The sequence below is a fragment of the Pseudopodoces humilis genome, chromosome 1 (assembly GCF_049639895.1).
Source record: "Pseudopodoces humilis isolate 2021_Gansu_Grassland_sample_001 chromosome 1, ASM4963989v1, whole genome shotgun sequence".
NCBI classification, from domain to species: domain Eukaryota; kingdom Metazoa; phylum Chordata; class Aves; order Passeriformes; family Paridae; genus Pseudopodoces; species Pseudopodoces humilis.
The window spans coordinates 35877910-35905721 of NC_142200.1; the positions used below are offsets into that span (position 1 = coordinate 35877910).

General features: G+C 41.1%; 2 protein-coding genes across 7 annotated transcripts in view; one reads left to right on the plus strand and one right to left on the minus strand.

The window, feature by feature from the left end:
• Nucleotides 1–13849, plus strand: part of ASPH (aspartate beta-hydroxylase) — a 112933-nt gene extending 99084 nt beyond the window's left edge. For 4 of the 6 annotated variants that reach the window (XM_088053047.1, XM_014255120.2, XM_014255134.2 and 1 more), the window contains 2 exons: nucleotides 3969–4102; nucleotides 9690–13849. In XM_088053047.1, the coding sequence (XP_087909173.1) occupies nucleotides 3969–4102; nucleotides 9690–9840 (285 nt within the window). In that variant the 3' untranslated portion in view covers nucleotides 9841–13849. The remainder of the gene's footprint in view (nucleotides 1–3968; nucleotides 4103–9689) is intronic. The other 2 variants (XM_014255124.2, XM_014255128.2) reach the window with 2 other exon arrangements.
• Nucleotides 13850–13897: 48 nt separating this feature from the next.
• Nucleotides 13898–27812, minus strand: part of CLVS1 (clavesin 1) — a 101281-nt gene continuing 87366 nt past the window's right edge. Inside the window, exon 6 of the mRNA XM_005517129.2 lies at nucleotides 13898–15144. Coding sequence (XP_005517186.1) covers nucleotides 15057–15144 — 88 coding nt within the window. The 3' untranslated portion in view covers nucleotides 13898–15056. The remainder of the gene's footprint in view (nucleotides 15145–27812) is intronic.

Consider the following 27812-nt stretch of genomic DNA (forward strand, 5'->3'; position numbering starts at 1 on the left):
CATGCAGTGATTCTGTAGGACATAAGTTTTCATTTTTTTTCAAGTTATTCTATTTTGTCTATAATGACTACGTGAGAATGTCCTTCACATGGCAAAACTAAAGATGTAAAATTTGAAAAGCACAGTGCTAGTGTAGCCCTAATTTAGACATTTGAGTGTACGTGTTCATCTTTTTGACCAGTCCTTTGCTTTTGATGTGCAGAGCTACACTGGGTGGCCACTGCTGTGGGAATGAACAAGGCTGTTGTTTCATTGATTGGTTGTAAAGGCTGGTTATAGTGAATATAATTGATGAGTGAATATAGTGAATATAACTCAATGTGGCTGCAAGAAAACTGCTCTCAGTTGCATCCAGAGCCAAAATGGATCTGTCCCTGAGAGCAGATTCTCTTTGAGAGCTACTGTTTTGTTCGTCATATCTTGGTGTTATCACCAAAATATGGTTTGCAGAAATGTTGTATATTTACAGCTGTAGCTGTAGTAACTTGTTTTGAAGATATAAATGTAAAATAATCTGAAAAGTCATTCTCTAGAAGTCTGAAGTTTTACATCCACTGTTATGAGATGCCTAGGGCAATTTTAGTTTATGTTACTCGGATGTTACTGCTAAAATAAAATACCAGCTGATCCCTATTCACATTCATTAGCACTGCTAAGCAATGGGAACAAACAAAATCAAGAAATAAGGAATTCCGTGGTGGATAGACTATTTGGATGCTTTTGTCACCTCATGTAGTGACAAAGATAAAAGAAATGTAAAATAATCAACTACCTGCTCAATGCTGCTGAGACACTGTATAGAACAATAAGAAGTGATCAAAATTACAATATTCTTCTTAAAAATAGCAGTAAACTACATATATCACAGCTAGTTTTAATTCTGGACATTTCTTACATTGCAGCCATGGTACAACTCATTGGTAGTTTAGAACAGTTTATCTATAGCACTTGAGCACAGTACACAGATGTAATTCACAGACACATCCAGACTGATCTGCATGGGCAGATAATGTGCATGACAGTAATCAGCCTCAGTGCTGGCATGTTGGCATTATAGAAATTGTTTATCTCAGATATTAGTGAGTATCCTGCATCGCCAGTTGTTCACATTGCATTAGGGTCCAGCACATATCACAGTATAGCAGACTTGGGTGGGAGGCTCTGTGTTCACCAAGGCCACTGGAGCTCATCACTGGCTGTCATAAGAAACTGCCAGTAAGCTGAGGCCTCAGACAGCAAGGATGGCTGGGGCAAGAGGCACAAGCTGTCTTCTGCTGGTTTTGTTAACAGCTGGAGAGCATGCAACGCCTTAGTCTGTAGGATTTATCAAAACTACTCTGTCCCAGCCAAATGTGCAGATTTCTCAGCTGAAAAGGTGCTTCTCACCACTGTCATGCATTATTCACACTTCCTGTTCTCTGAGTTGTTGTAGGATGAATCAAAAAGTTTGAGGTGAGGAGGGACACCTGGAGATTACTTAGTCCAACCCCTTGATCCAAGTATGATGAATTAGAGCAGGTTGCTGTGTCCAGACAGGTTTTGAATGCCTCTAAGGGATAGACTCTACAGCCTCTCTGGGCAACCTGTTCCTGTGTACAGTAAAAAAAGTGTTTCCTTATGCTTAAATGGCATATCCTGTGTTTCAATCTGTGTCCATTGTTTCTTTGCCTTTCACTGGATGCTATTGAGAGGAGCCTGCCTCTGCCTTCTTCACTCCTCTCATCAGGTATTTATATGCATTGACAAGATCCTTCCTTGAACCTTTTCTCCATGCTGAACAGTCCCAACTACCTCAGCCTTCCTTTGTATGTTAGATTCTCCCATCCCTTAACCCCCTTTGTAGCCCTTCACCTGCTCCAGTGTGTCCATGTCTCTCTCACAGTAGGTAGCACAGAATTGTGTCCAACATTTAAGACATCTCAGCAACTCTGAGGGGAAGGAAAAGCTCCCTCAACAGGCTGCCAGAGCTCTCCATAATGCAACCCTGGAAGCTATCACTGGCTTTGCTGCAGTGTTGGCTCTTGTTTCATTTAGACACTGTGAGGACCCTTTGAGGGCCCCCTGTGAGGACTCCACAGTGTCTTTCTAGAAGGTTGTTTTTTGGACAGTTGTCCATCAACCTGTATTGGTGCATACCTCCCTAGTGCAGAATTTTATGCTTCTTTTTTGTCAAATATTTTAAGATTTGTGTTTCTCCTATCTCCAACCTGCCAAGGTCTTTATGAAAGGCAGAAAAAAAAAATAAAAAGTAGTGTATTGGTCATTTCTATTCAATTTTTTATCATTTGTAAACTTGCTGAGGGGGATGCACTCTGTCCCATCTTCTGAGTCTTCTGTGAAGCTCTTAAACAGTGCTGGACTGAGCCCTGGAATGCACCTGTGATGAGTGGCCTTCAGCTGAACTTTGTGCCTCAGATCATAACTTGTGGAGCCTGGCTTAAGCGCCAGGTTTCAATCCTCTTCATTGGGAACTTATCTAGATTCTATTTCCTCACTTTGTTGATTAGGATGTTTATGGCAGACTGATCAAAGACTTAATGCTGAGATAAACAATATCCACCAAGCTAGAAACCTCACCACAGAAAGCTGGTAAAGTACAGAATCCCCTTCACAAACCCATACTGACTACAGCCAGGTACATTCTTTTCTTTCATGTGTTTGAAAATTGTTTCCAGGATTACTTGCTCCATCACCTTTCCAAGGGCTGAGGTGAGGCTGACTAGACAGTAGTTCCTCACACCATCCTACTTACCCTTCTTGAACAATGTTTCCTTTCTACCAGCTCTCAGGGACCTCTGCTGGTAGCAGTGACCTTTCAAAGATTGTGTGGATTATATGTGGGTTCACACCATCCCTCAGACCTCAGGGTGGATCCCATCATGACCCGTGAACCAGATTGTTGAGTTTGTTTAAATGTTCCCTAACCTGATCCTTCTCCGTAGAAGATAAATCATCTGTACTCCAGTCTATTTCACTGGTCTCAGGTGCCTGGCACTCCTGAAAGTCAGTCATACCAGTAAAGATTGAGGCAAAGAAGACATGTAATGCCTCAGCCTTTTCCATGTCCTTTGTCATCAGATATTTTGTCATGTTTAGTAGCTGGGCATGTTTTCCCTAGACTTGCTTTTATTGCTGAGATATTTGTAGGAATCTCTCCTTTAACCCTTCAATTCTATCTCCAGATTCAGCACCAGGAGAGCTTCAACTTTTCCTAAGCTCATCCCTGCCTGTGCAGTGTCTCTATAGTCTTCCTGTGTGACCTGATCCTTCTTCCACTTCCTGTATACTTCCTTTTTGTGTTTCAATTTTTTCTGGGTTGCCTTGCTTCCTGCATATAAGAATTACCAAGTTTGGACAAGGACTTAAAAATCAACCAGCTGTCCTAGACCCCTCTTCTCTCATGGGATTTTCCCCAGCAGATGCCTGAGTAAGACCAAATCTTCTCTCCTGAAGCTGTGGGTAGTAATTCTGCTTTTTTACTTTCTCCATCCTCTCATGATCTTGAGCTCCACCTTCTCATGGTTGCTACAGCCAAGGCTGACAGTGACCTCCACAGATATGTGATCTGAGAGGGGCTGGCCAGTCTGATGAACACAAGCCTTGTATCTCCTATTGTCCATCCTTTTTAGTCTTTCCGTAAGAAAGAAGGTTTTTTTTTTCTGACAGTAGACAAAAGATAATTATTTTCAGCTTGAAATGTGAATACTGGTTATTTTAAGTAAAATTAAAACTATGTACTTTCATACACAAACATGCCCCTGGTTTCATACACACACACCACAAGACATATGTTTTGTGATATTAAATGCCTTTAGGATATGAGAGAAAGTTGCTGCTGAAACTCAAACAAAAGATGGCATTACACTTTTCACCCATCACCAAGGATGAGACTAAATGAAGTCCTGAACTCCCAGCAGCACGGCTGTGAAATGGAATGTGTTGAAAAATGTGCCTTTCTCTTCTTGCAGATCAAATACTCTATCATGCACCCAGGGACTCATGTCTGGCCCCACACAGGGCCCACCAATTGTCGGCTGAGGATGCATTTGGGCTTGGTGATCCCTAAGGAAGGCTGCAGAATACGGTGTGCCCAAGAATACAGGTAATGTTGCAATGTTGGGGTTTTTTTTAATTGTTTTGGGGAGAGGGGTTGCTTGCTTGCTTGCTTGTTTTTTGGGGTTTTTTCCCCCCACTTTCCTCAAGACTGAAAAAGGGATGTAACTGCACATAGTTAAAAAAAGAAAAAAAAGGGTGTTGTGATGACCGGGATGTGTAATATATTTTTATATATTATATATATATATTTTATGTATATATCATATATTTTTTATATTAATGTAATGCATTAAACAGGCATTTTGCACCCTGACTCATGGAACAAAATTATAAATATCACTTCTGAAACAGTGCCAGGAGAGCTTTTCAAGACAAACCTGCTTTTCTCTGCTATGGCACGAAAATAACAGTAGGTCTGGTCAATGGGGTCTCTGCTTACTCCTATAATGCCAGCCTAATATTGCTGCCAATGGAGTTCCTGTATTTGTTTTGATTTTGGAGACTTAGAATTTGTTGCTTCTTTGGCAGAAACTAAGATATACCTACATTTTCACTGCTGTGACAGAATACCATGGTACTTCTGGCAGAAGTCTCCTTTTCAGCTTATTTTTTTTGTTATAATTCAGTTAAAATATTCCAGTTGAAGTTGATCTCAGGATGAAGATATCTATAAAGTTTAGGCCCAATGAATTACACAGGTGGCATTTTTTTTTTTTAAAGTGTGCTTTAAGTGAAATTTCTTATCCATTAGGGGAAAAATTATGCTGAATTTCAAGTCAGTTTTATCTCTGTTTGCTCAGTCCAAAATGAAATTAAATGAAATGGCTTATACATTTATAATCAGGGCATATACTCCCCTTAGAAATATGGGGAAATGTGCTAAGTTTTTTGTATTATATTATTAAACACAGAAAGAAAAATGTGGTGTTAACTATACTGCCAATTGCTTACAGGCTTAATTTACTGAGACTTAAGTGAAATTCTCATAATACTTAGTATCTGTACATGTATTTTGAAAGACTCTTGTATTGTCTGCAGCTTCTGAGGGCAACAAGTGTTAATTTTTAATTATTTTCAATGCAATAATGAAATGGTAGAAATATAATTAATTTGATATTGAGAAATGAAATGCTACTCTTATCTGCATGACTGCAATACATAGCAAAGGAGGTTTTTTTAATAACACTTGAAAACAACCACAACTGGAAATCTTTGGAATTTTTGAGGATAGAAGTATCCAGCTGTTAATAGCAAAAAGTGTTACTGTACTCTCCTGCCAGCATGTAGCTTATAATCAATGTTACAACCTATGCTACCTACATCTAGGAAGTGACTGACTTTTTTTCCAGCATTCCAATCCAAGATCCAAAACAAGCTGGGAGGAGGGAGAGGTAGCTAATTGCCTTAGAGGACTGATATAGAAGCGTGGAGTCTTTTCACTTTAGGACATCAGTGTGAGTTCAGATTGGTGGTGACTGCATGGCGTTACCATTAGGTGGCTGTAGCCATTAGTAGCTACCATTAGTAGCTGGTGTGAACAAAAGAGTGGTTTTGCTCTGCTGCCAAGAGAGCAGGTGTCCATAGCTCACGACCTGTTACAAGGGTGGCACCCTTCTTTGTCTTAACCTGGACAGAAGGGATAATCCTGTGGAGAATGAACTTAACTACCTCCTTGGTAGCAGCAGTCCTTCAAAGTCAAGAGCAGAAAAATGCCTGTTGCTCCAGACAGAACATAGAGCATGTCAGTGTCCAGGGTCCAGAACCTGGGTCGATCTTATGCATCAGACATATTCATTTCACATATAAAACACTCAAGAGGTGATTACAACTTCTGCTGAAATGTGTTAAGATCAGTTGCTTACAGCAAGAGCTGTACATTCAGAAACAAGGGTGAGATTTTCCCCTGGAAGCACTCAGTGTGTCTATTGCTGACAGTGAAAGGGCTTTTATATATCCTTCCCCTATGCCAGAGGAGGTGTGTGAACTACTGTCAAAGGGAATGGTGCCAGGAGGAAGATTTACCTTGAGCAATTTCCAATTCTTTCCTCCTGGTGGTTCAGAGCAGTAGTAAACTGGTGGTTTCCAATAGGAGAGCTGTCTGGAGGAGGAAGATTAGCATCATGCCTTTTCTGGCCTCCTGTGCCACTGCTGTGTGCGTGAGGGAGCAAAAGAAACAATGAGAATTTCATGCTTGCTTACCTCTGTGCCACCCAGCGTGGTTGTTTAGAGAGTTACAATGCAGCTCATCATTTGATGGACAGGCAAATCAGCACTGCCTAGTGCTGTGTTTTACTCCTTCACTTGCAGAAGAGTTTTTTACAGCTATTTGGAGTTGGTATACCTTGTGGTTGAGGGCCACAAAAAAGATCAGCGGGCTGAAACACCTCTCCTATGAGGAAAGGCTGAGAGAGCTGGGGCTGTTTGGCTTTGAGAAGAAAAGACTCCAGAGAGACCTCATGATGGCCTTTAAGTACTTGAAGGGAACTTTTAGGAAAGACTGGGACAGTTTGTATCAGGTTGCAACAGGGCAAGGGGTAATGCTTTTAAACTAAAAGAGGGTCAGTTTAGGCTATGTATACAGTAGAAGTGCTTTACAGAGAGAGTGGTGAGACACTGGAACAGGTCACCCACAGGGATTATAGATATTCCGTCCCTAGAAGTATTCAAGGTGAATCTAGACAGGGCTTTGAGCAACTAATTGAGTTGAAGATGTCCCTGCTCATTGTTGGTTTTGCCTTTAAAGGTTATTTCAACCCAAACTATTATGATTCTATGTTTCATGTTCTTTATAGCATTGATCATTTTAGGTCACTTGGCCATTTTGGACTCCCAGCTCTATAAAGTGCAGGGTATAATGCACAAAAGTGGTGGATAAATAATATCTAGTTATCATAATCCAACATTGCTGCCAAGGAAGGTAACATTATGTTGAAATGAAGGTGAAGGTACAGCCATTATGCAGAAGCCAGTCTGAGATCTCATCTTTAACAGGTAACACTAGAGCTGATACGAAAAATTATCTGGAAACTACCCCAAAGTGGCTCAGCACCAGACCAGAACAATATGGTCCCTGTGTTACCACTGAAAAGTGTTTCTCACACCATCAGGCTTCTAGAAAATATTTATTTGCATGCCAATAGTGGGGTTTGTAGCCTTTTCAAAAGGGGCTAATAGTCCCGTCAGCTTTATGACTTTTTCTTTGTTGTGCAAAACAGCCGATCCCATTATGATGCAAATGATAGAGCCTGGGTTTTTACCTCTGAAGCTACTTCATCTGGGTGCCTGGGTTTTTATTGTCCTTTACCAGAGTTGCACTTTCAGGCTATTTAGAGAAGTTCTTTTCAGGCTTGATTTAATTAAAAAAAAAAGCAAACCAAAACCAGAAACAAAATAACTGAAAAAAAACCTAAACCAACCAAAAACCCAGCTACTCCCCTCAACAAGAAAAACAGCACTAGATCTCAATTGCTTCAGACAAAGCAAAATCAAATCCCCCAACCCTCCCCAAACACCATCACCAAATGCCCCTGGCACCATCTCCCAAAAAAACCCTACCCAAACCCCCCAAAATCAACCCCCCCAAAAAAACCTCCAAAAAACCCCAGAAAAAAAACCAAAAAATAAACTAGCCCAATAAAACCAAACTAAAACAATTATACAACCCAAAGCGTGCTTTAATTTCTTTTACCACGTTATAGCACTGCAAGTGGTTTACTCCCATGGACTTTAATAAAAACAATGTAACTTTGGTGCAGTAGCAGTAACTCATGGTCTATGTGACATACAGCATTTTTGTTACCAGATAACTCATGTGGTAGCACAAACCCACACATGATCATATCTGAAACCTGCAAAAGGCTATTTATCTGGGCCTTTAAGGCATGTGCAAGTTAGTGTGAATTTTTTTACTAGGTTATGCTTTCTGGTTTGTCTACCCTTGTTTCAATTATGTTTAGCTGATTATTTCAATTGATCCTATTTCAATTTCTCTTCAGAACGTTACAGCATAACCCCATACATTTTGATGGTTAGGGTTTTTTTCCTTTTGTTGAATTAAAAATATGGAGATGAATTGGAAGTTTGAACCTAATTTTCACCCTGTTTTTGAAAAAAGAAAATTGTTTTCTCTGTAAATGAATACAGCTGAATGAGCTTAAGCAATGCATTTCCATCTTTGATGGCAAGGCCTTTGTGTCTTTACCATTGTTACCGTTCATAGTGTTTACTTCTCTCTGAGGGCATCCATCCTCTTGGATTGCTTCAGCTCCTGAAGGATCCTGTTAAAAAAATTGAGTGTGTGTTCATGATAGAGTGTCTTTAGGAAAGAATGTTTCTTTGACCATTGTTACCTTGACTGTTATTCATCTAGCTTCACCTGAAGGTGTATAATGATGTGTTAAATTTCTTTTCAAAATTATGAATCCGGGTCTCAGCAGGCTGGAGAGGCTGCCAGCTGAAATGTGATGAAGTTCAACAAAGGCAAATGCAAAGTCCTGCAGCTGATAACAGATAAACACCTTGCAGCTGTAGTGGCTGGGTGATGACTGCCTAGAAAACAGCTTTGCAGAAAAGGGCTTAAGCACCCTAGGGACCAAGTTGAACATGACTAATAATCTTCTTTTGTACTGATGAAGTCTAGCTGTGTACTGGACTGTGTTAGTATATTTGTAGGAAGCAGTTTGAGCAGTACAATTTTTGCCTCTCTCTTCTGCATTCAAGACACTGCCTCTGGAGTAATATGTCCAGTTTGGGACACTTTAGTAGAAAAAAAAGTCACTGACAAACTAGAGGGACTCCAGTGGAGGATGAATAAGATGATTAGAGGTAGAAACTTAACAAACTGGTTTGGAGCCTGGAAACCAGAAGGCTAAAGAGTAGCCTAGTTACTGTTTTAACTACTAGTGGTGACTGTGAGGGAGACAGAGCCAGACTCTTTTCAGAGAGGTACAGTTGTAGAATGAGAGGTAATGAACACAAGTGACAGAGAAGGAACTTTCATCTACGTTAAAGGGAGTTTTCACAATAAGATGGTAGAGTGTCCATGGCTGCAGATATCTCAGGTTCTTCAGTAGTGGATTTTCTAATATTTCATCTAACCTCAAAGTTGGATCTAACTTTGTAGTGAGTCCTTCTATGAGCACAAGTCCTTCTTGGACCACATGACCTTCCAAAGGCATTGCTCTGATTTTTAGAAAAAGCAAATTGTTTTAAAGTAACTTCTTTTTGAACCATATGAGCATTTTACTAGTCATTCCCTCAGTTTCCATTACTTATGTTCATCACTAATGTATCTGATTAGAAATGAAGAAAAGTGGATTATCACACCAGTATTATAGCCACTCCCTGTTTAATGGACTCAAGTCATTAAAAGTATAATAAATAGCATATATCATAAATGCCTGAATGTGTTTGTGAGCATAACTGTGCAGAATGAGGGGGAAAATAATATGGAAGTCCATTAGACTGATCTTTCTGTGTTTATTTAAAGCTCTCATACTCTACTGTCTCTGGATTAGGCAGTGAAATCTTGATTGTGCAAGATGTCAAAGATCATCTTCAGAGTTGATCTTTAGCTTACCTGCTCCATGGCACTTCAAATGCTATACTAAAGTATGTTCTTTTTTGTTTCACAGAGACTGGGAAGAAGGGAAAGTTCTTATTTTTGATGACTCTTTTGAACATGAAGTATGGCAGGATGCTGAAAGTTACCGCCTGATATTCATTGTGGATGTGTGGCACCCTGAGTTAACAGCTCAACAGAGACGTACCCTTCCTGCTATTTAGAGGGTTTCTTCTGATGTGTGGAGCAGAGGAGTATTAACTCCTTTGGAATATGAAAATAGGATTAATTTATCCAGCATACAAAGTACACAAGCATTTTAAGGGTAAGAAAAGATAAGGGTGGCATTCTACAATCACAGTGGACTTGGTTTAAAAAGAAAGAAAAAAGAAGCCATGTTTTGTTTCATACTGATACAGCACTGATTTGTATTGTTTTTCTGGCTGCAAGTCTGAAAACACAAGTCTTGTCAGCCAAAAGGCAATAGATGTGGATTTTCAAACTGAGGAATGTGCAGATGTTTTTGCCATGCCTGTATTTTCTTTACAAAATCAGTCACCTGCTTAACTGTGTTCAGGCACAAGATTTATGATTTTACATCTAGGGAATACTTCCTTGCTTTCTGTCTGGGAAGCAACATGTAAGATATTTGCAAACATATGCACACAATTGACTTTGAAAATCAGTATGCAGGTGTAATGTTAGCTGCTTTAGGCATAGAACATGTCCCTATGTTATCACTGTAGATAATGTGAATGGATTATATGTGTTTTGTACTTTTTCTACCTGAGTAACTGTATTTTTCTAGCCTAATTATGAACAAATCTTCTTTAATTAACCACTATTTTTTAAAAAAGGTGATATATATATACAAGTGTATCTCCAGCTATCAGCAGAAGGAAAACGCTGTATATGAACAAATTTCATTTTTGCCAAGTGTGGCCTTCTTTTGCCTTCTGGAAATGTAAACAGAAACTTGCATAATAGCTGCCTAGTGAAGCTTTGTTCTTCTAAAACAGAATAATTCTCTTAGTTAGCGGGTGGCCTTCAGCTTGATAATGTGATTTTGGAAAATGTTGAGCAAATCTGACATTTTTAGGCTCAGATCCTAAAGTACTTGACAGTGTATGGTGAGCTGCTGTTTCTCCTATCATTACCAAAGCTTCTGCTGTGATATCCTATTTCTACCCAGTGGAGGGTCTGGGACCCCTTCTTCCAGGGGCTTCTCCTTGGCTGCCCTTGGGTGGTCATTCAGCAGAAAAAAAAACATATATGAAGAATTTCTTGTGCTTTGGGCAGAAGGACAAGGTCCAACTTGGCTTCCTGCCCAAATGGAGAGCAGACAAAGAGCTTCAGGTTATTAACTCATATTAACTTCCACTGCCAGCATCCTACAGGGTGCTAGAATGATCCTCTAATTGACCTAATGGTGTTTTCTTTGTCTTGAAATGTGTGATATAATGCTGAAGTAGTCTGGTCCCAGTAATGTTTACAGTATGTATTTGCCATACAGAATTTACCATGTGGGAAAAAGGTCTATTTTCAAGAAAGAAAACTAGCTACATGTTTAAGCAGTTGGCAGATCTTTTGGGTGTGTACTGTTTAATGCGAGACAGAGTGTGCAGGACCCTCTGCTTTTAACTTCTAAGAACACTAACAGGGGAGAGAGAGAGCAGAGATTGTGCTGCTGATGTTTATGGCTGGCTGTTATCTCCTCACCCACAGCACCAGCTGGCTCTGGACAGGTGTGCCAGGATGCTCTGGGCATCATGACTGATGCTTGTGAGTGACAAACTCTAAGCAAGGAGACACTGGGATTACTCAGTCTCTGCAGCTTTGACTTTGCTGTCCAAAAGCCATGGAACAGTTTTTATTTGAGTAGTACTCAGTGGTTTATTACTGCAGAGTCTACATCATGGCATTGGAGTATCGTGACCTGAATGTCAAATTTGCTGAGGCAAACTGCAGATAAGAGCTCTGAATTCCCATAAACTGAATGCTTTTCAGATTTTTGTATTTTACTAGGTAATTAAATCTTGTAATGCCATATAACACATGGTGACTGCGCCATAAATTAGTGTAACCAGTTTCTGGAAGTGTGCACTTTAATTTCCTCTTTTGAATATTAAACTGATAAACCCTCTCTTATCAAGAGTCATTTTTAGACAGCTAAGATAATTAGGTTTTCACATGTTGTCCATATCAAAAATAATCAAGAAACTATACACAATGTACAAGAAAGTAACAGTTCTCAGTTAATAGTAATGAAAAAACTGTAAAGATTTATAAGTTTCACACTTTAGAAAATATAAAAATACTTTTGGAGATCATTTGGAGAACCATGCAAAACTTGAAATAAGGTACTTCTTGTTGTGGGGGGTAAAAGAATAAAAATATTTTTTAAATATCTTGTTAACTGTCAAGTCAAAGCCTATATTTTATATCTTTTTGAAGTGATCAAACAGTAAAAATTATAAAGTAATTCTCTAAAATAAAGACAGTGTGTGCAAAAAAAAATCAATAACTTTTTAAACAAAAATTGATGGTTTAGGAATATTTTTATTAATGTTGCATTTTAGTTTCTATAGCTCAGATTAAATGCTAAAGGAGTGGTAAAGGCTTTGGAGCTTTTTTATGAAAATCCATGCCGTCCTTCAGATTATTTCATTGTTCCTTTGAAGGCCCACACCTTATCTTGTCCAACTGCAATTGGCAAATAGATAAAATTGGCAAATAGATAAAAGTAATCTCCCCAAGATGTGTGTGTGCCAGAGTAGCACTGTTTATTAGATTGTGTAGTGATATATCGACCATTTAAAAATCTTAAGTGCCTCAAATAAGACAAGGTGTTCCTGCAACACTGAAGGGAATCTATTCTATGCCCACCTGTCAGGGAGCAGAGAGTGGATAATTTCATTAGGTACAGTTACTGGATTAGCTCTATACGTGGTGAGGATACATAGAGCAGACTGCAGAAATTATGCAGTGAATTACTGGCATATGGTTTTAGGTGTTCCTGTTTGCCAACTGGTATTCTGTCTTGAAAAAGCTTTTTGAATGGAAGTGGTTTTTTCAGTGGAAATCCATTGCAATTTGTGGGGTTTTTTTTGTTAGATTTATTTACAGAAGGAAATGGCAGACAAGGGCAATATAGTTTGTAACACAGTATGTACTCATCACGATGTTAGGAGGTGGCTTCCACCTTGCCTTTTGTTACCTTGCTTGCACAGAATCTGCATAAGAGCCTATGGTTAAATGCAGGCTTCATACAGTTACATACAAGGCATCATATGTATTTATTCATATCACAGTTAAAGAAAGTATATAATTTATCCTTTGCGAGGTTTGATCCTCAAGGAGCAGATGTCAGTGGTATTTGCACTTCTTGGGCAGGACAAGACCCACTTTTATGAACAGTGATTGTAACAGATTATCACAAAGATTCAATGGCAATGGGGGTAAGTGTATTAACAGAAAAATCACAAACCAAAGTATTCCTTCCTTAGTGCTGCAGTATAATAGCAAATGTCTGTCTTTTTTTGTCTCTTTGGGTTTTCACTTTCTGCTTTAAGCACATTCTCTTTGACAAATCCAAATGCCTTTTAGTCTCTGTGAGCCCAGGGAAGAGAAAGGAACTGCTACCAGGACTTGACATCCGTGTTTCCTATAATAGGTGGTGATGATGTCAGGTGGGGGAGAATGGAAGAAACCCTAAAGATAAATGGGCTCAGTCATCTTATTTTTTAATGTTCTTGCAAGCTTCTGCTTCTTTTTCTGACTCCTGTGTTGCCTTGCTGGGACCATCCACTGCCTTAAAGACTGGCTCCCTATCATGGAGGCCAGGCTTTGTATCAATGACATGTTGCTGCAGTAAGAGGTTTGTCTGAGTGAGGTTATTCTGTACAAAAACTAGTGGGTAAATCCCAGGTGTGTTGATAGGATCTGGCAGGATGTCCCTTCTGTCCTGTGCAGGCATAAAATGTCATTGTAGATAAAGGCAGTATTTTGTTAGTCCATCTTTTAGGGCTGGCCATGTCCACTTCAACGATATCATCACTTCAGCCTAACACTTGAGAATTCAGTGGGTGTTCCAGTGCACATTAAAAGCCCTTGTGCCCATTATCATCTCATTTTGTATGTATGGTTTACACTGCTACCTTTGATATATTGTTGCCAAGTGCTTGTTCTAGTAAGTTGTCAATGTATGGCAATGTAATTGAAGATTTAAAGTGTGTACAGTGATTGTAACTGTTTTAGGAAATAAAGTCACTGCACATGCAATTTGATAATGATTGTTCTTTTATTTCTTTAATCTGGTTTCCATTTCAATGAAGGGATGGTACTCTCTTTGCAGCTAGAGCAAACAGAGATATAACAAACTGATCTTTGGCATTTCAGTTCTCCTATTCTTCAACATTTCCTTCTAGCAGAAACTTGTTCTGAATAATTAATTCTAAGTTTTTCTTTTTCATTTTAACCATGGCACACATCTGCAATCAGCACACCTTTCTGGCTACACTTTTCCCTGACTGCAGGAGGGAAGGGGGTAAATGGCTCTGGAAAGCTTTCCTTGCTGTTGTGACCTAAATGAAACAATCTAGATTGAACCACTAATCACTGTTGAATTTGTCCAGTGTGTCTCCATGGAACCACCCCCTTCACACGTGCACACACATGCACATGTCTTCTAGGCTCCTGAGTTGCCTGTGGAAATGTTAATCATTATTAAAATCAACTAATTGCCTTTCAAGTTCTGTGTGTCTGCTGCTCACACAGCTCATTCCACTTAGCTGACAGCTTTATAAGGGTTTCAAAAGTTAAGACCAATTTTTGCTAGATACTGAAATGTGACCCCCATATAAGCTGCATGGATGAGGCAGTCACAAAGTGTCATGTTGAATGGCATTATGCTGGCATTGGGGTTCTTTTTTAAATGTGAAATCCTTCTGTAAAACTCAAATACCCTATAGATGCTGATGACTCTACCCTCTAACCCAGACTACACTTGCTGATTACAGTGTAAAGTTTGAGATGCTTTTCTTTAAAACTCTTACAATCTTCACTTCTACAAAATGAACATCCCTGATGGAGTCTTCAGGAACACTATTAACACACCCTGGTTTCTTTAAACAGAGAATGCAGTCCCACCATTTCCAACAATTTAATGTCACAAGTCAAAGAGACAAAAAAAAAAAAAAAAAAGAAGAAATCCAATTCTTTGTATATGGACAGCCTCCTGTGTCGGTAGAAGTTTGTCGGTTCTTGTTCAGCGCCGGCCGCATGGACAGATGGCTGGTGACAGTTGTTACTTGGTCAGGAAACACGAAGGACTTGTTATCGAGCGAAACGTGTGTGTGCGTGCGTGTCTGTGTGTGGTGTGCTCTGTGGGGTTCTCTACGGTGGAGGTCTGTTCGTGGATCTCCCCTGGGCACGTGAGAGCTCAGTCCAGAGCCAGCAGCGGCTGGGTGTTCTCACTTTCCCCCTGGTCCTCGTGTTTCAGTGTGCCGGCTTCCACCACAGACTGGGACCTGAATGCAGAAAAACACACATGCTAGCAGTAACCGCTGCAGAAGCACTCACCTCCCCGTGCTTCTTTTTATGAGCTTTGCTTTAGTCCATTTTCATCTTTATGACTTTTTAATTCTTTTCTGTGGAAAGCATAAGGAATTTGGGAAACTCCTTCGCATACAAGCATAAAAGCTGGGAATGGAGTCACTGAAGATCTCAAATACTACCAAAATATTAAGTGCGTACCTACTATCTCTAGTGCTGAGCAACTTAAAGACCTGGGCCTGCAGTGCCATAAGTTCTCAATAAGTTCTCATAAGTTGGTGCTCAATGTCTTCCTTGGCAAAGCTACATGTACAGCTGCTCACTGAAAGGCAAAGTCATTTGCACAGGCACTTGCAGGAGTGAGTGACAGCTTGTGCTTGCTGCAAATCTTGAGAAATAGAAGTAAATCACATTTTTCTGATGTAAGGCTTTATGGGGCAGAGCTTCCATGAGGTACCCAAGACCAGTAAAGAAGACAGAGTTAATATGACAATGAGGGAGCTTCTGGTGTGCCCTGTCCTGCAGTTTGTCTCCCTGTCTACACCCTTGGAGGGTAACTTTATTCAGGGTTAGCCCATTTTAAAATCATTCCTGTCTTCAAGGTGGGAAGCACAGTTTATCCTTTGTTATTAATGGACTAAAAAAATCCCAACACAGAAAAAAATAATAAACACTAGAGAAAGAAGAGCATCATTTCTTGCAGCAGCAAAAATTGAATGGGCTCAAAACTGTGGGAAAGTTCAAGACTATTTCATTTTCTGAGGTCTGTGTGCTGTAATGTTTGCTTGCTGAACTATGGAAGGAGGATCTGATGCCTTTATTGTTACAGAGATTTGTTGTCCTCCATTTTCTCTGTAGTGGGCTAGGAACTGCCTCCCAGTTTGGAGGAGACAGTGACCTTCAGAGCAAGATCACTGAATGAATCTGGAACTTTTAGAAAAGGACCTTTTTCATAAGGGGGCATAGAGTCATCCAGACCAGGTATTCACGTGTTGCATAGTATTGTTATAAAGAGCCAGTTTTCTCATGGATAACTTTTAGAATCAGGAGTAGCTCTCATTCCATACATGATGCATTTGTAGTTCCCAATTGTTCACTTATGCTTTAGCTACTTTGTGAGATTAGATGTCACCTCTCTTTTGATAAGAATCCTTAATAAATTGCATCCTTTGGTACTGCAGGACTGAATACCATGACTGTGAATAACTTGTATGATAGTTATTCCTATTCTTATGCCTGGAGCTTTCATTAAAGCATAATAAAAATAATTCATTTGAAAAAAATCTTCAAAGAAAGATAAAAACTGGATGCTCAATGACTTTATGCCATAATTTTCAAAGAAATTATGTTTGCCCAAATGTTTTCAATGCATATGTTTTACAGATATGTGACATGAATAGTGATTTATGATTGCATTTTAACATAGAAAAGCAACAGATTTGGGAGATTACGCTAAATAGCAATTTACATATTTCTAGGATGAGGCAGCAAAAAATAATGATGTGGCTTTCAAACTGTTATGGAATGGATTGAAATCTCATCATCAGGTTTTTATTTTCTTTTTGACTACCAGATCAAATTATTATTAAATAGTATCTGATTAATACTCATCACCAGACAATACTCATCTGACCCACTGCCCTTCAATGAATATCAAAGGTTGTGTATCCTTTGCAGCATTTCCCAACACACAGCTGAAAGTTTCTGCTCTAAGTCAACTGTGAAAAATCTGAATTTTTTCCTTTTGTGATCACTGCTGATCATCTCTGCTCTCATCTCCTTACACACTCAAAAATTCTTGCATTTTGTAACAGCAAGATACCGGGTTCTCCACCATACTGGTACTTGGATGCGCACCACCTTGGGAGCAACATAATCCCAAATTCTATGTGCAGGTCCTCTTTACACAGAAACAAAACATCCAGAGCACCAAGTAAATGTGTTGTAACCCACCTGACCTCCAAATTCCAAAAGCCAAATGATTCAAATGCTATGTCCAGCCCTTCTGAATAATGCAGAGAGGGATCCAACCGAGGTTTTTGTATCCACCAAGCTCTGGCAGCTACAATTTCTTTTCCATTTCTGCTTAGATTACTATCCTAAAATACACAATTCTGATATCTCTGTAGGGCACAGTCATGGTTTGAACAATCATTGTTATTTGCTAAGATACCACAAATAAAGGACTTCTGTTTGGATTTCCATTTTCCAAATACATCAGGGGAGTCTTTGCTGAAAAGTGCTTCCACTTTTGTTTTTAACTTACTTTTTATGTAGAAAATTAAAAAATCAGTAAATTTTGAAAAATATTCCAAAACACTTTTTTTCATATTCTTCATTTATGGTAAATATTAAAAATGTAGATGGTCAGGAAAGGGTTTTGACAATATGAATCAATGCAGCTCACAATCTAATGTAATAACTTAGCATGAGATATGTATTTCAGTGGCCTAAAACATCCTGAATGCATTCTATACTTTATTTAATGATAGAGAAAAGATGATTTGCAGTAGGCCACAGTTGCAGAAAGCATTTTCAACCGACCAGTATCTGTAGAATCACAAAATATGCTGAGTTGGAAGGGACCCATCAGGATCATCAAGTCCAAATTCTGGCCCTACACAGCACCATCCCCAAGAGTCACACCATGTGCCTGAGAGCGCTGTCCAAATGCGTCATGAACTCTGTCAGGCTTGGGGATGTGACCACTCTCCTGGGGAGCCTGTTCCAGTGACCAACCACCCTCTGCATGAAAAATCTTCTCCCAAGATCCAAAATAAACCTCCCCTGTCTCAGCTGCATAACATTTCCTCAGGTCCTGTCACTGCTTAGGAGAATAAAGATTTCGGAACCTGCCCTTCCACTTGCCCTCATAGGGATGCTGAAGACCACAGTGAGGTCTCCCCATCTCCTCCGGGCTGAAAAACCAAGTGACCTCAGCTGCTCCTCATGTGGCTTTCTCTCCTGTCCCTTCACCATTCTCATTCCTCCTTTAGACACTTATTAATAGCTTAATAGCTTTATCTTGTGGCACCCAGAACTGCCCCCAGCACTGGAGGTGAGGCTGCCCCAGTGCACAGCAGGGCAGGACAATCCCTTCCCTTGCCCAGCTGGTGATGCTGTGCCTGATGCCCCCCAGTACACACTTGGCCCTCCTGGCTGCCAGGGCACTGCTGTCTCATGTTCAGCTTGTCATCAACCAGGACCCCAGGTCCCTTTCCACAGCACTTGTCTCCAGACTCTTGTCCCCCACACTATTCACACAACCAGAGTTGCCCCATCCCAAGTGCAGAATCCTCGTTAATCTCCATACAATTGGTGATTGCCCATCTCTCTAAATTGTCTATGTCTCTCTGCAGGGCTGCCTTGCCTTCAAGGGAGTCAACAGCTCCTCCCACTTATTGTTGTATCCGTCAAGTTGTTGCATCCACATCGTTAATGAAGCTGTTGAGGAGCACAGGGCCAAAGATGGAGCCCTGCAGAGCCTCACTAGTGACAGGTTGCCAGTCTGATGTCACCCCTTTCACTGTAACTCTTTGTGACTGACCCATGAGCCAGTTGCTCCTCCATCACATGGTGTGTTTATCCAATTTATCCAGTGTTGGCTATTTTGTCAGGAAGGATACTGTGATAGACAGTATCAAAAGCTTTGCTGAATTCCAAAGAGATTTCATTAACTGGCTTTCCTAGATCAGCTAGGTGGGTTACTCTGTGGTAGAAGGAAATCTGGCTTGACAAGCAAGACTTTCTCCTCATCACTGTGCTGAACGTGACCAATGACTGCATTATCCTCCAGGTGTTTTTAGTACCTCCCAGAGTAATTTTTCCATGATTCTACTGGGCACTGAAGGAAGACTGACAGGCCTGTAGTCTCCATGGTCCTGCTTCTTACCCTCCTTAAAAATTGGGACATTTGCCAGATTTCAGTCAGCTGGGACTTCTCCAGATCACCAAGACCACTCAAAAATAATCTAGAGAGGCATTGCAGTGACATCAGATAACTTTGAGGATTCTCAGATGAATCTCATCAGGCCCCATAGATTAGCAGGGATCCAGCCAGAGCAGCAGATCCTGCTCAAGTTCAGCTGGGTCAGCTGGGAGTTGATCGTTCTCACAGTCATGGTCCCTCAGCTCTGGGCACTGAGATCCCCTGCATTTTTTGGCTGTATAAATTAATATTAGACAAATGCTGTTTGGAAGAAGCACCCTATCTGTTGGTTTCATCTGGCTTTTGTGCATCTAGTACACATTTTTAGTTCAAGGAAAGAGGTCACATTCTAGGTATGTGCAAGTTTACACACTAAATAGAGGCTTTGTATGCTGGCTCTAGCACTGAACCTAGGACTAAGACTAGTTCTTATTTTAAAAGTACTGCTACCTGGTTTAGCTGCATTAACATTTTATTCAGAGGATTTCACAACCACAATTCAATTTTTTAAGACAATCTGCTCATGATTCTTGTAAAGGTATGTGTGTATCTAATTGCACCTTAACCTCCTATCGAAAAATAAATTGCAGTAAGACACCAAAGTACCTTTGCCCTGACTAGTCCTTGTAAATTGCAACCATCTTTGCATTCAAAGCACCCTCTTGCAGAACAATTTAAGTAATTTTGATTTAAAATGGTAAATGAGCAGTACAAAACTTCCCTTGTTTGGCAAGCAGGGTTTAAGCTTTGGCCCTGTCAATTCAGTGGATACTGTTCTGGTGGTATCTCATGGCCAGCAGAAGTTGTTCGTGGCACCAGACAAAAGCATTTCTGTTTTGCTGTCTTTCCATATCAATATGTTCAAATACCTGATGGGGTGGAGTAGTGGAACACAAAAGAATCATCTCAGTGATACTCAGTGACAGAAGAGGCAGCAGACATCAATGGAAATACAGGAACTTCCATTTTTTTACTGGGGAATGTTTAAACACTGAAACAAATTGCTCAGAGATATTCTGGAGTCTTCATGCTTAGAGACATTCAAAATCCAGATGGACAAAATCCTGGACAATCTGCTCCGCACTGAGCAGGGGATTATGTAGAAGATCTCCAGAGGTTTCTTCCTCAACCTTTTTGTGATTCTGTGCCCACAGAAATACCAACTTTTCTGAACCATCTCAATTAATCTTTCTCCATCCTGACAGGGCAACTATTTTCTTTACAAGCCTTTGGGGTGTCAGCCTCCACAGGGTGGATGACATTCAGCTGCTAAACATAGATATCTATGGCCATTTAAGGCACCATAGGGTATCCAAAACAACTGATTTGATAACTGAAGGTTATGGCTCTTGGTTTTATGAAAGTCTTGTAGAGGACTCATGTCCTTCTGGAGTAAGAGATGGAGGCCAGAAGGCCATCATAGTGCCTAAAACCATTTAATTATACTTTGCAGGATGAATGCAGCTACTTTGTGGTGTTCAAGAAATGTCCAAGTCATTTTCACCTGAGCCAGATATGAACTGATCATCTAAGCAGGAAACAGAAATTGCATTTGCCTTCTTCTGTCAATACATTTTAGTCACTTGTGTTTTGATTCATCTCATCATCAGACATCTATGGTCACTCTGTGCTATAAATGGCAGAGAAATAAACATTCTCAGGGTACTACTCGTCAGACTTGTTTGAAACATATGGTATAAACATATGATTCATGGGTTACCTACATTCAAGTCCCTGCTCTGATGAGTTCTCATCTGTTAAAACCAGGGAGAACAGATTTCATGACTTATGAGGCAATGTTTCCTACATATCATAGCCACAACTGCCTCACACCATCAATATTCACCTTCACTATATTACCTTCAGTACTCACCAGAAATGTGGCACTTGTCCTGTGTGTTCTGCACCTCTGGAATTATAAATGAGTACATGTGAATTCAAAACCTTCTGGTTTCCTTCTTTTCTCAGCTAAAAATTCTCTGTAACCAGTTTGAAAGATACTTGACTGAGGACGATCTGGTTGACTTAAATTTTAACACAAGCAGACAATTGTTTGTATCACACAGATAGGGTCACTGCCCTCAGCTGGCAGACACTGTGTCTGTCTTTCTTTAACATGATCCCTGTGGGAGACTTAGCTTCTGTAAGATTACATGATCACAGTGGACTAGGAGCTAAATCTGAAGTAATTAAAAGACAAGTCAATGCCCATAGACTTTACTAATCTAGATTCCAGGGCTAGGTAACCTTGCATAGGAGAACAAAACCAAAATGGAAAGAGAAATGAATTCTCAGTCTCACTTCTGAACCCTGGGTACCATTTGAGTGTGGTCCATTTAAAGCGTCAATCAAACCCCCCATGGTTGTTTTACTGTTCAGCAAGAATATTTGGAAGTCTGGAAAATCAACAATACCCAGCTGTTTCTCCAGCAGGCTGGCCATATATTTCAAATGACAGCACTGCATAGGTATGTACATCAATGTCTAAGAGAACAGATGGCTTTATGTGTGTGGCCACTTTTATGCAACTCTCTCCAATTCAGTCGAAAACCATGCAAGAATACTGGATACAGACTTCCTAGCTGTGCTGTTTTCAGAAGGCTCTTCTCAGAGTATAGCTGTAGTCAATCAGCTCACAGGAACTGATGTTTGTTGGGGATCAGTTTTGTTTCCCACAAAAAATACAGTACAAAATCCTGGACTGAGCTAACAGTAAGTGCCAGTGTATCACAGCACGTTTGTCTTGAGAGACATCTTCCAATTCTCTGATCCTTCAGTTTATGCTCTTCTTCACAGGAATGCTGATGTGCTGCAGCCCACAGGAGTGAGGATGTCTTTGTGCTGGGCTTCCTTTCAGGTGGTTTGTGAAGGAAAGAGGAGGGTGGCATGTTTTCTTCCCTAAATTCAGGAGGCCTCAAGGTCTCAGTGACACATTGCAGATCACATTGAGTGACTCTGTTTTCTACCTCTCACCTCCCATCTGCTCATTTCCCTTAAATTCCATTCAGATTTCACCAGTACCTTAGGGCTGTTCATCTCCCAATTATTCATTCCCTTTACAGAACATTATATTTTAAAATCACACTCATGAATGTTTGTACTGACAAAGTCTGAGGGACATTTCTTTCTTTCCTTTCTCCCTCCATTAGACTGTAGAGGGGGGTGCAGCACCTAAGAGTGTGCTCTGCAACACACCTCACTCAAGTGTATGGCTTCACTAGGTGAGATAAACAATGCTTTCACCTTGGTATCACAGAGACAGTGTAGATGTACAGGTGTGAAGTAATTGTGTCAAAAGGTACCCTTTTGTTATTGTAAGTGCTTGGAAAGGAAATGCTCTCCAGCAGGTGTGGGCAGATGAAACTCAGTGCAGCAGCCATGGCATGTGGTTCTCTGCCCAGGCTCACAAGCCCTGCTTAAACCTCTTGCCAATGCAATTTTAGTTTCTACTCCATTGTTGGCTCACAGCTCTGCTTTAGAACAGCAGTGTATTGTGCCACAGAGACCTGCCCAGAGGGGCAGCTTTGGTACACCAGCCGCAGCAAATGCAGCAGCACCAATGTCCAGGGGCCCAGGAGGGCTGGGAATGTCCACTGGCATGATGAGTCAGGGGCAAGTGCGGTATGAAAGCTCTGGCAGAACCTTGCTGCCAAGGCTCAGCCCTCAGGACAGTGGTGCCAAGCTGCTGCACTTCCCAAATGGAAGCTGTCTTAGTGGCCACTGTGGCAGCAGTATCCATCTTTTGTCCTGGTGGTGAGAACATCCTAGTGAGAGGTCTCTGAGTAGGGCCTTGGCACATCAAAGTCAGGGGCAGCCCTGGCCCAGACCTGTAAGTGCACATGTGAAGAGGTCTCTGTGAGTACATCTGCACCACTAAAGAGGCAGTTGCTGCAGAATGAACCCCAGCACAAGACCCCTCATCCTCCCTGTGCCCACCATTTCTCTCCCCTTTGTACCTGACGGCTGGCCACAGCTGCTTCTCTCCACCAAAAACCCTGAGCACACTCACTGCAGGGTGTGCACAAAGAGGGATAAGGATGACACTGCACCACATTTGACTCTAACCATGGCCTGGCTGTCTGAGCACCCAGTTCTGCCCTGTCCCTTAGTCCACACTCCTCTCCAAGGATGCAGTGCATATCCCTAGACACTTGCTGTAAACACAGGCTTCTGATGGGCTATGACAAGTTCTCAGCTTTTTGCAGACACTGAATTGTATAAACATGCAGAAATGCTTAAGTATGTGACACAGCACATACAGTCTCATGCCTTCAGGTCACTGAGACCCAGATGGAGCAGAAGCATATGGAGAGCAAATGCAGCCAGACTCCTCTGGCAGGGCCTATCCTGAGAAATGCAGGTCTGTGCCACCAGCCATAGAATTAGGGTGCACATCTCAGTCTTTTTTTACCAGTGGGGATTTGCCTGATATCTCCTGCTCCTAAGTGTTGAGCTTCTGTGTCAAGATCTTGCCTCAATCCAGGCATGGGTAAGAGCTTTTCCTGTCCATTTCCTTTCTCTGCTATGGACTGAGTTTTCCACATGCACCTGCTTCAGATAGGAGTTCCTGGAAGACCCTTAGTCCTCTGGAATCCAATATGTCACCTATCACATGGTAAGCCTAGTCATAGGATCAAAGACAACACTGCAGCAGCAAACATCAATTTACATCAGATTCAGCAGAGCTATTATGAAGTGTGCAGGATTTGATATCTAAAAAAATAATTTCAGGCCAGGTAATGAAAAAAAATTCTTCTCACACTTTATGAATATTCACACATAAACATACATGCACTTGTCATGACTACTCATGCTTTTCCTGCTTATCTCCATTTCCTTGCCCACCAAGCTCTCTCTAGCCCAACAGCTTCCTTTTTTCAGACAATCCAGTCCTTTACTCCTGCCTCATCTTTCAGTCCGCCTTTTTTAGCTCCCATTCCAGGACTCCAGTTTTCAACATCTCCACCAGATCTGCCACTGAGTCACAGTCTCTTCACAGCTGTGTGGCAATAACGGGGAGGACAGAGGACTAGGAGCAAAGGGGATCAGTCTTTCTACTTCCCCATCATACATCAAAAGTTTCCTGTCCTTCAAAAGAACAGCACTACAGCATGAAAGCAACCCTGAGATGTACTATTTAGAGTGGAAAGTCAAGCACCACCTCAGCATGAAAAGCCAAAATGTAGGCTGTGGGAGCAGCAGTCACTTGGCCAGGTGTGTGTGAGTGTTGAGACCCGTGCATTGCGCCCTGGCCCCAGAAGCACACTCTGTTCTTTCTCAGAGGGCTCTTTCCTCCCACAGTGCTCAGCATACTCACTGCTGTGCTAGTAAGTGGCTTTTATATTGCTTTCGTGTGGTGATTCAGCGTGTGGCTCTGTGACATATTTTCTGCATATTAGTCCAAGCCTGCTCTGAAGATAGCCTTTTTTAATTCCCTTCTGAGCTTTTCTGTGGAGTTTATCAATGCAGTACTTGTGTGCCTCTTAAATGCTAATTCATTTACTGCCATGGCATGACTGTGAGAGTCAGTTTTCTTTTAATTTTCGTTTTGCATGTGGAGAGCTGAAATGCAGTGAGATTAGGGTACAAGTATTCCTCCAATGGGGTGCCCAGTGCTGAGGGTCTGATTTTGCAGAGCACTCAGCCTTAAGTGGCAGCTTGTGCGTTCAAAGCACATATCCCATGGATTTCTGTTGCAGGCAAGTGCTAACTATTTCTGGAAATTAGACCCCAAAGTCTATAGCTTGACAGGTTGAAAATAAGCAATGCGCAATCTCACTGCCCATGTGAAGTTTAGCTTAAGCTACTTGCTAGGCTAAAACAGGGGCTCAGGGAGAGGGAGAGCAGGATCTGCCTCAAGGGTTGCAACCAACAGTCTGAACCTGGTCTCCATCAGCCATTTGCTTGCCCACCAAGTGCATGTCCTAGCCCATCTGTTCTAGCCCTTTGTGCCTACCTCATCTTTCAGTCTGCCTTGTGGCTCCCATCACAGTGACCCAAGTCTCCAGTACCCCAGATGGGCTCACCACTAAATCCTCTTCTCTCCAGTTCTCCTGCCAACAGCAGTGAGGATGAAGCCCTGCAAGCATAAAGTGTCAGTCTTCCGAATCCTGGCTCCATGTCTTGCCATAGATTGGCCTAGTGCAGGGACAATTGTGATCACAAGTAAAAGTTGTAATTACAAAAGCCCTCTACACCCCACGGCCTAGGCAGGAGATGCACACTGTGGGCATTGAACCGTCAACCCAAGCTGAACAAGTTTATTTATGTAGGGAGGCCAAGCTAAAGCATGAGGCAATCCGTGGGGCCATTAAATGCTAAAATTAAATATGTTTCTACAGGGTATGTGTGAATTGCCCTTTCAAAGGCTTGTAACTCAGCCAGAGGTAGGCGGATTTTTCACAGGACAGCAAAAGACATAAGCAGTGTAAAACCATTTGTTTTATTAAGTGTCATGTCTCTAATCTAAACTACTAAACTTCTGGCAAATTTATAGCCAGTTGAAGACATAATTTACAACACAATATTTTAAGCAGCCTGAACAGCACCGGTTCTGCCATTCCCACCTCTAGCCTGTGTTTGTGCGCCCGTGCACTGGGAATTGAGTGCTGCAAACAGAAGAAATGAAACTCACAGGGCCAATGCCCCAGAGAGCAACTGATTTCCTGCCTCATCCCAGGGAATCCCCATACCAAACTACCCATCCCTCCTGCCCTTGTTTCAGCTGTGGCTTTGCAATGTGCTACGGGTTCCTGAGGATATTCTCCAACAGATATTCTCCCTGTAGCCTCCCTAGGACCTGCTAATGTGCCAGATCCACCAGCTGTTTTCCACTTTTTTCCGATGTATTTGCTGGATTCTGTTTAAAAATTACAAAACTGTTTAACAGCTAACACTCTGTATTACTAGATAATGCATACATTGCATGATATACATGTCCCTGGGACCCTGTTTTACTACCAATACGTGTCTCATTCATCCTCTGTGTATGGGGGAAGCATTTCTGCAGGAGCATTCAGAAATTCTCCTTTGTTTAATTTATAATAAAATAGAGAATGTGAGCCTTGTGTTGTAGGTCTCGCATATTACAGAGGTATTTTATCACAAGTTTTTCCCCTTTCCCCTAACACAAGTAGAAATGCACCCCAGCTACAAGCACAGCAACCCAGGTGCTGTCCATGGGCAGTGGGAAGTGTTCACACATTTTCATACTGATTTTTATTTGCTGGTATTTTACTACTTCTGCAGTAAATTGGTGCTGACTGTGAACTGGCATAAAACATGACCCATAAAAGCAGAAACATATGGCGAAGGAACATTAAGGTCACACTAAGGATAACAACTAGAAAGGTCTGCCTTGCACAGCCCAGCTGGGCATATGGAGAAACAAGTCTGAATAAATAAAAACCTTACATAAGTCACCGCCATGAACGGCCCCTTTTGGTTCTAAAACTGTTCCAGTCGGCATTAGTGTGGGCCAGTGGTAATATCCATCTTTATGGAAGCAGGATCCCATTTCTGAGAAACGGCAATTAGTTTCAGCAGTGAGTTCATTTGAATATCAGGGCTTTTGAAAACACACACACACATCAGGAGGCAATAATGGCTAAACCCTCATCTGCACTTTAAAATCCTTTCACTCAAATCTGGGACATAAAAATCCACATGCTCTAACTCAGCGTCATGGGGCAGTAGGTCAATGCATTCCAACAGACTTTTTCCACTGCATTTTCAAAATGCATAATATGGGGGCTTTTGATGAACCACTGCTCAGGACATTGATTCTTTGGGTGCTCAAGTCCATCAGGAAACAGCCTCAAGTTGTGCCAGGAGAGGTTTAAATTAGATATTAGGAAAAAATTTCTTTACTGAAGGGATTGTAAACATTGGAACAGGCTTCCCAGGGAAGTGGTGGAGACACCATTCCCTGGAGGTATTTAAAAGATGTGTAGATGTGGGGTGCTTAGGCACAAGGTTTAGTGATGGACTTGGGTTAACGTTGGACTTGATGATCTTAAAGTTCTTTTCCAACTTAAATTATTCTACAGTTCTATGATTATTTTTTATTTTACAGCAGAAAAACATAATGGTGTCTTAATGCACAGATTGTACATGTTCATAATTATTGTGCTTGGCTCTACTTTAAATGTTTTACCCTGCCTCTGAATTTACAGTCTCTGATAAGCTTGACTCAGTGCTAGTAAGGCTTTTGCAATCCATGTTATCCTAAGAATAATTTTAACCCCAAATTTGAATAAAGCTATAATTAATTAAATTTTGATTAAATACGTTTGATTAAACAACTCAGATTGTTTAGCCAGAATATACATGCAGTTTAGGTAAAATTTTCTTTCTCTGCAAGGCAATTTTAAATTGCAGTAGGTTTCCAAATTTGTTTGCACTGGCAGCAGGTTAAAAACTAGTGCTCTTTTGGTGCCTGGAAGGGCAGAGAACTAACATTCAGCTCCCTGACTGTGCTTGGTACCTGTGCATGGAACAAGCGAAGCAGAGAACAGTTTTTGTCATTTGGACTGAAGATTAAGTTCAGACATCAAGAAGTGACCCAGATGCAGCTGAAGAGGGGCAGTTCTTGTAAAGAAAAGTGAGTCAGAGAGAGGGAACACGCTGCTACAGCTTGCTTATTGCTGCTGGACCCTAGTGTAAGAGCAAGGGTGACACTGGAGAATAAAGGAAACTTCAAAGAACGGAGCTCTT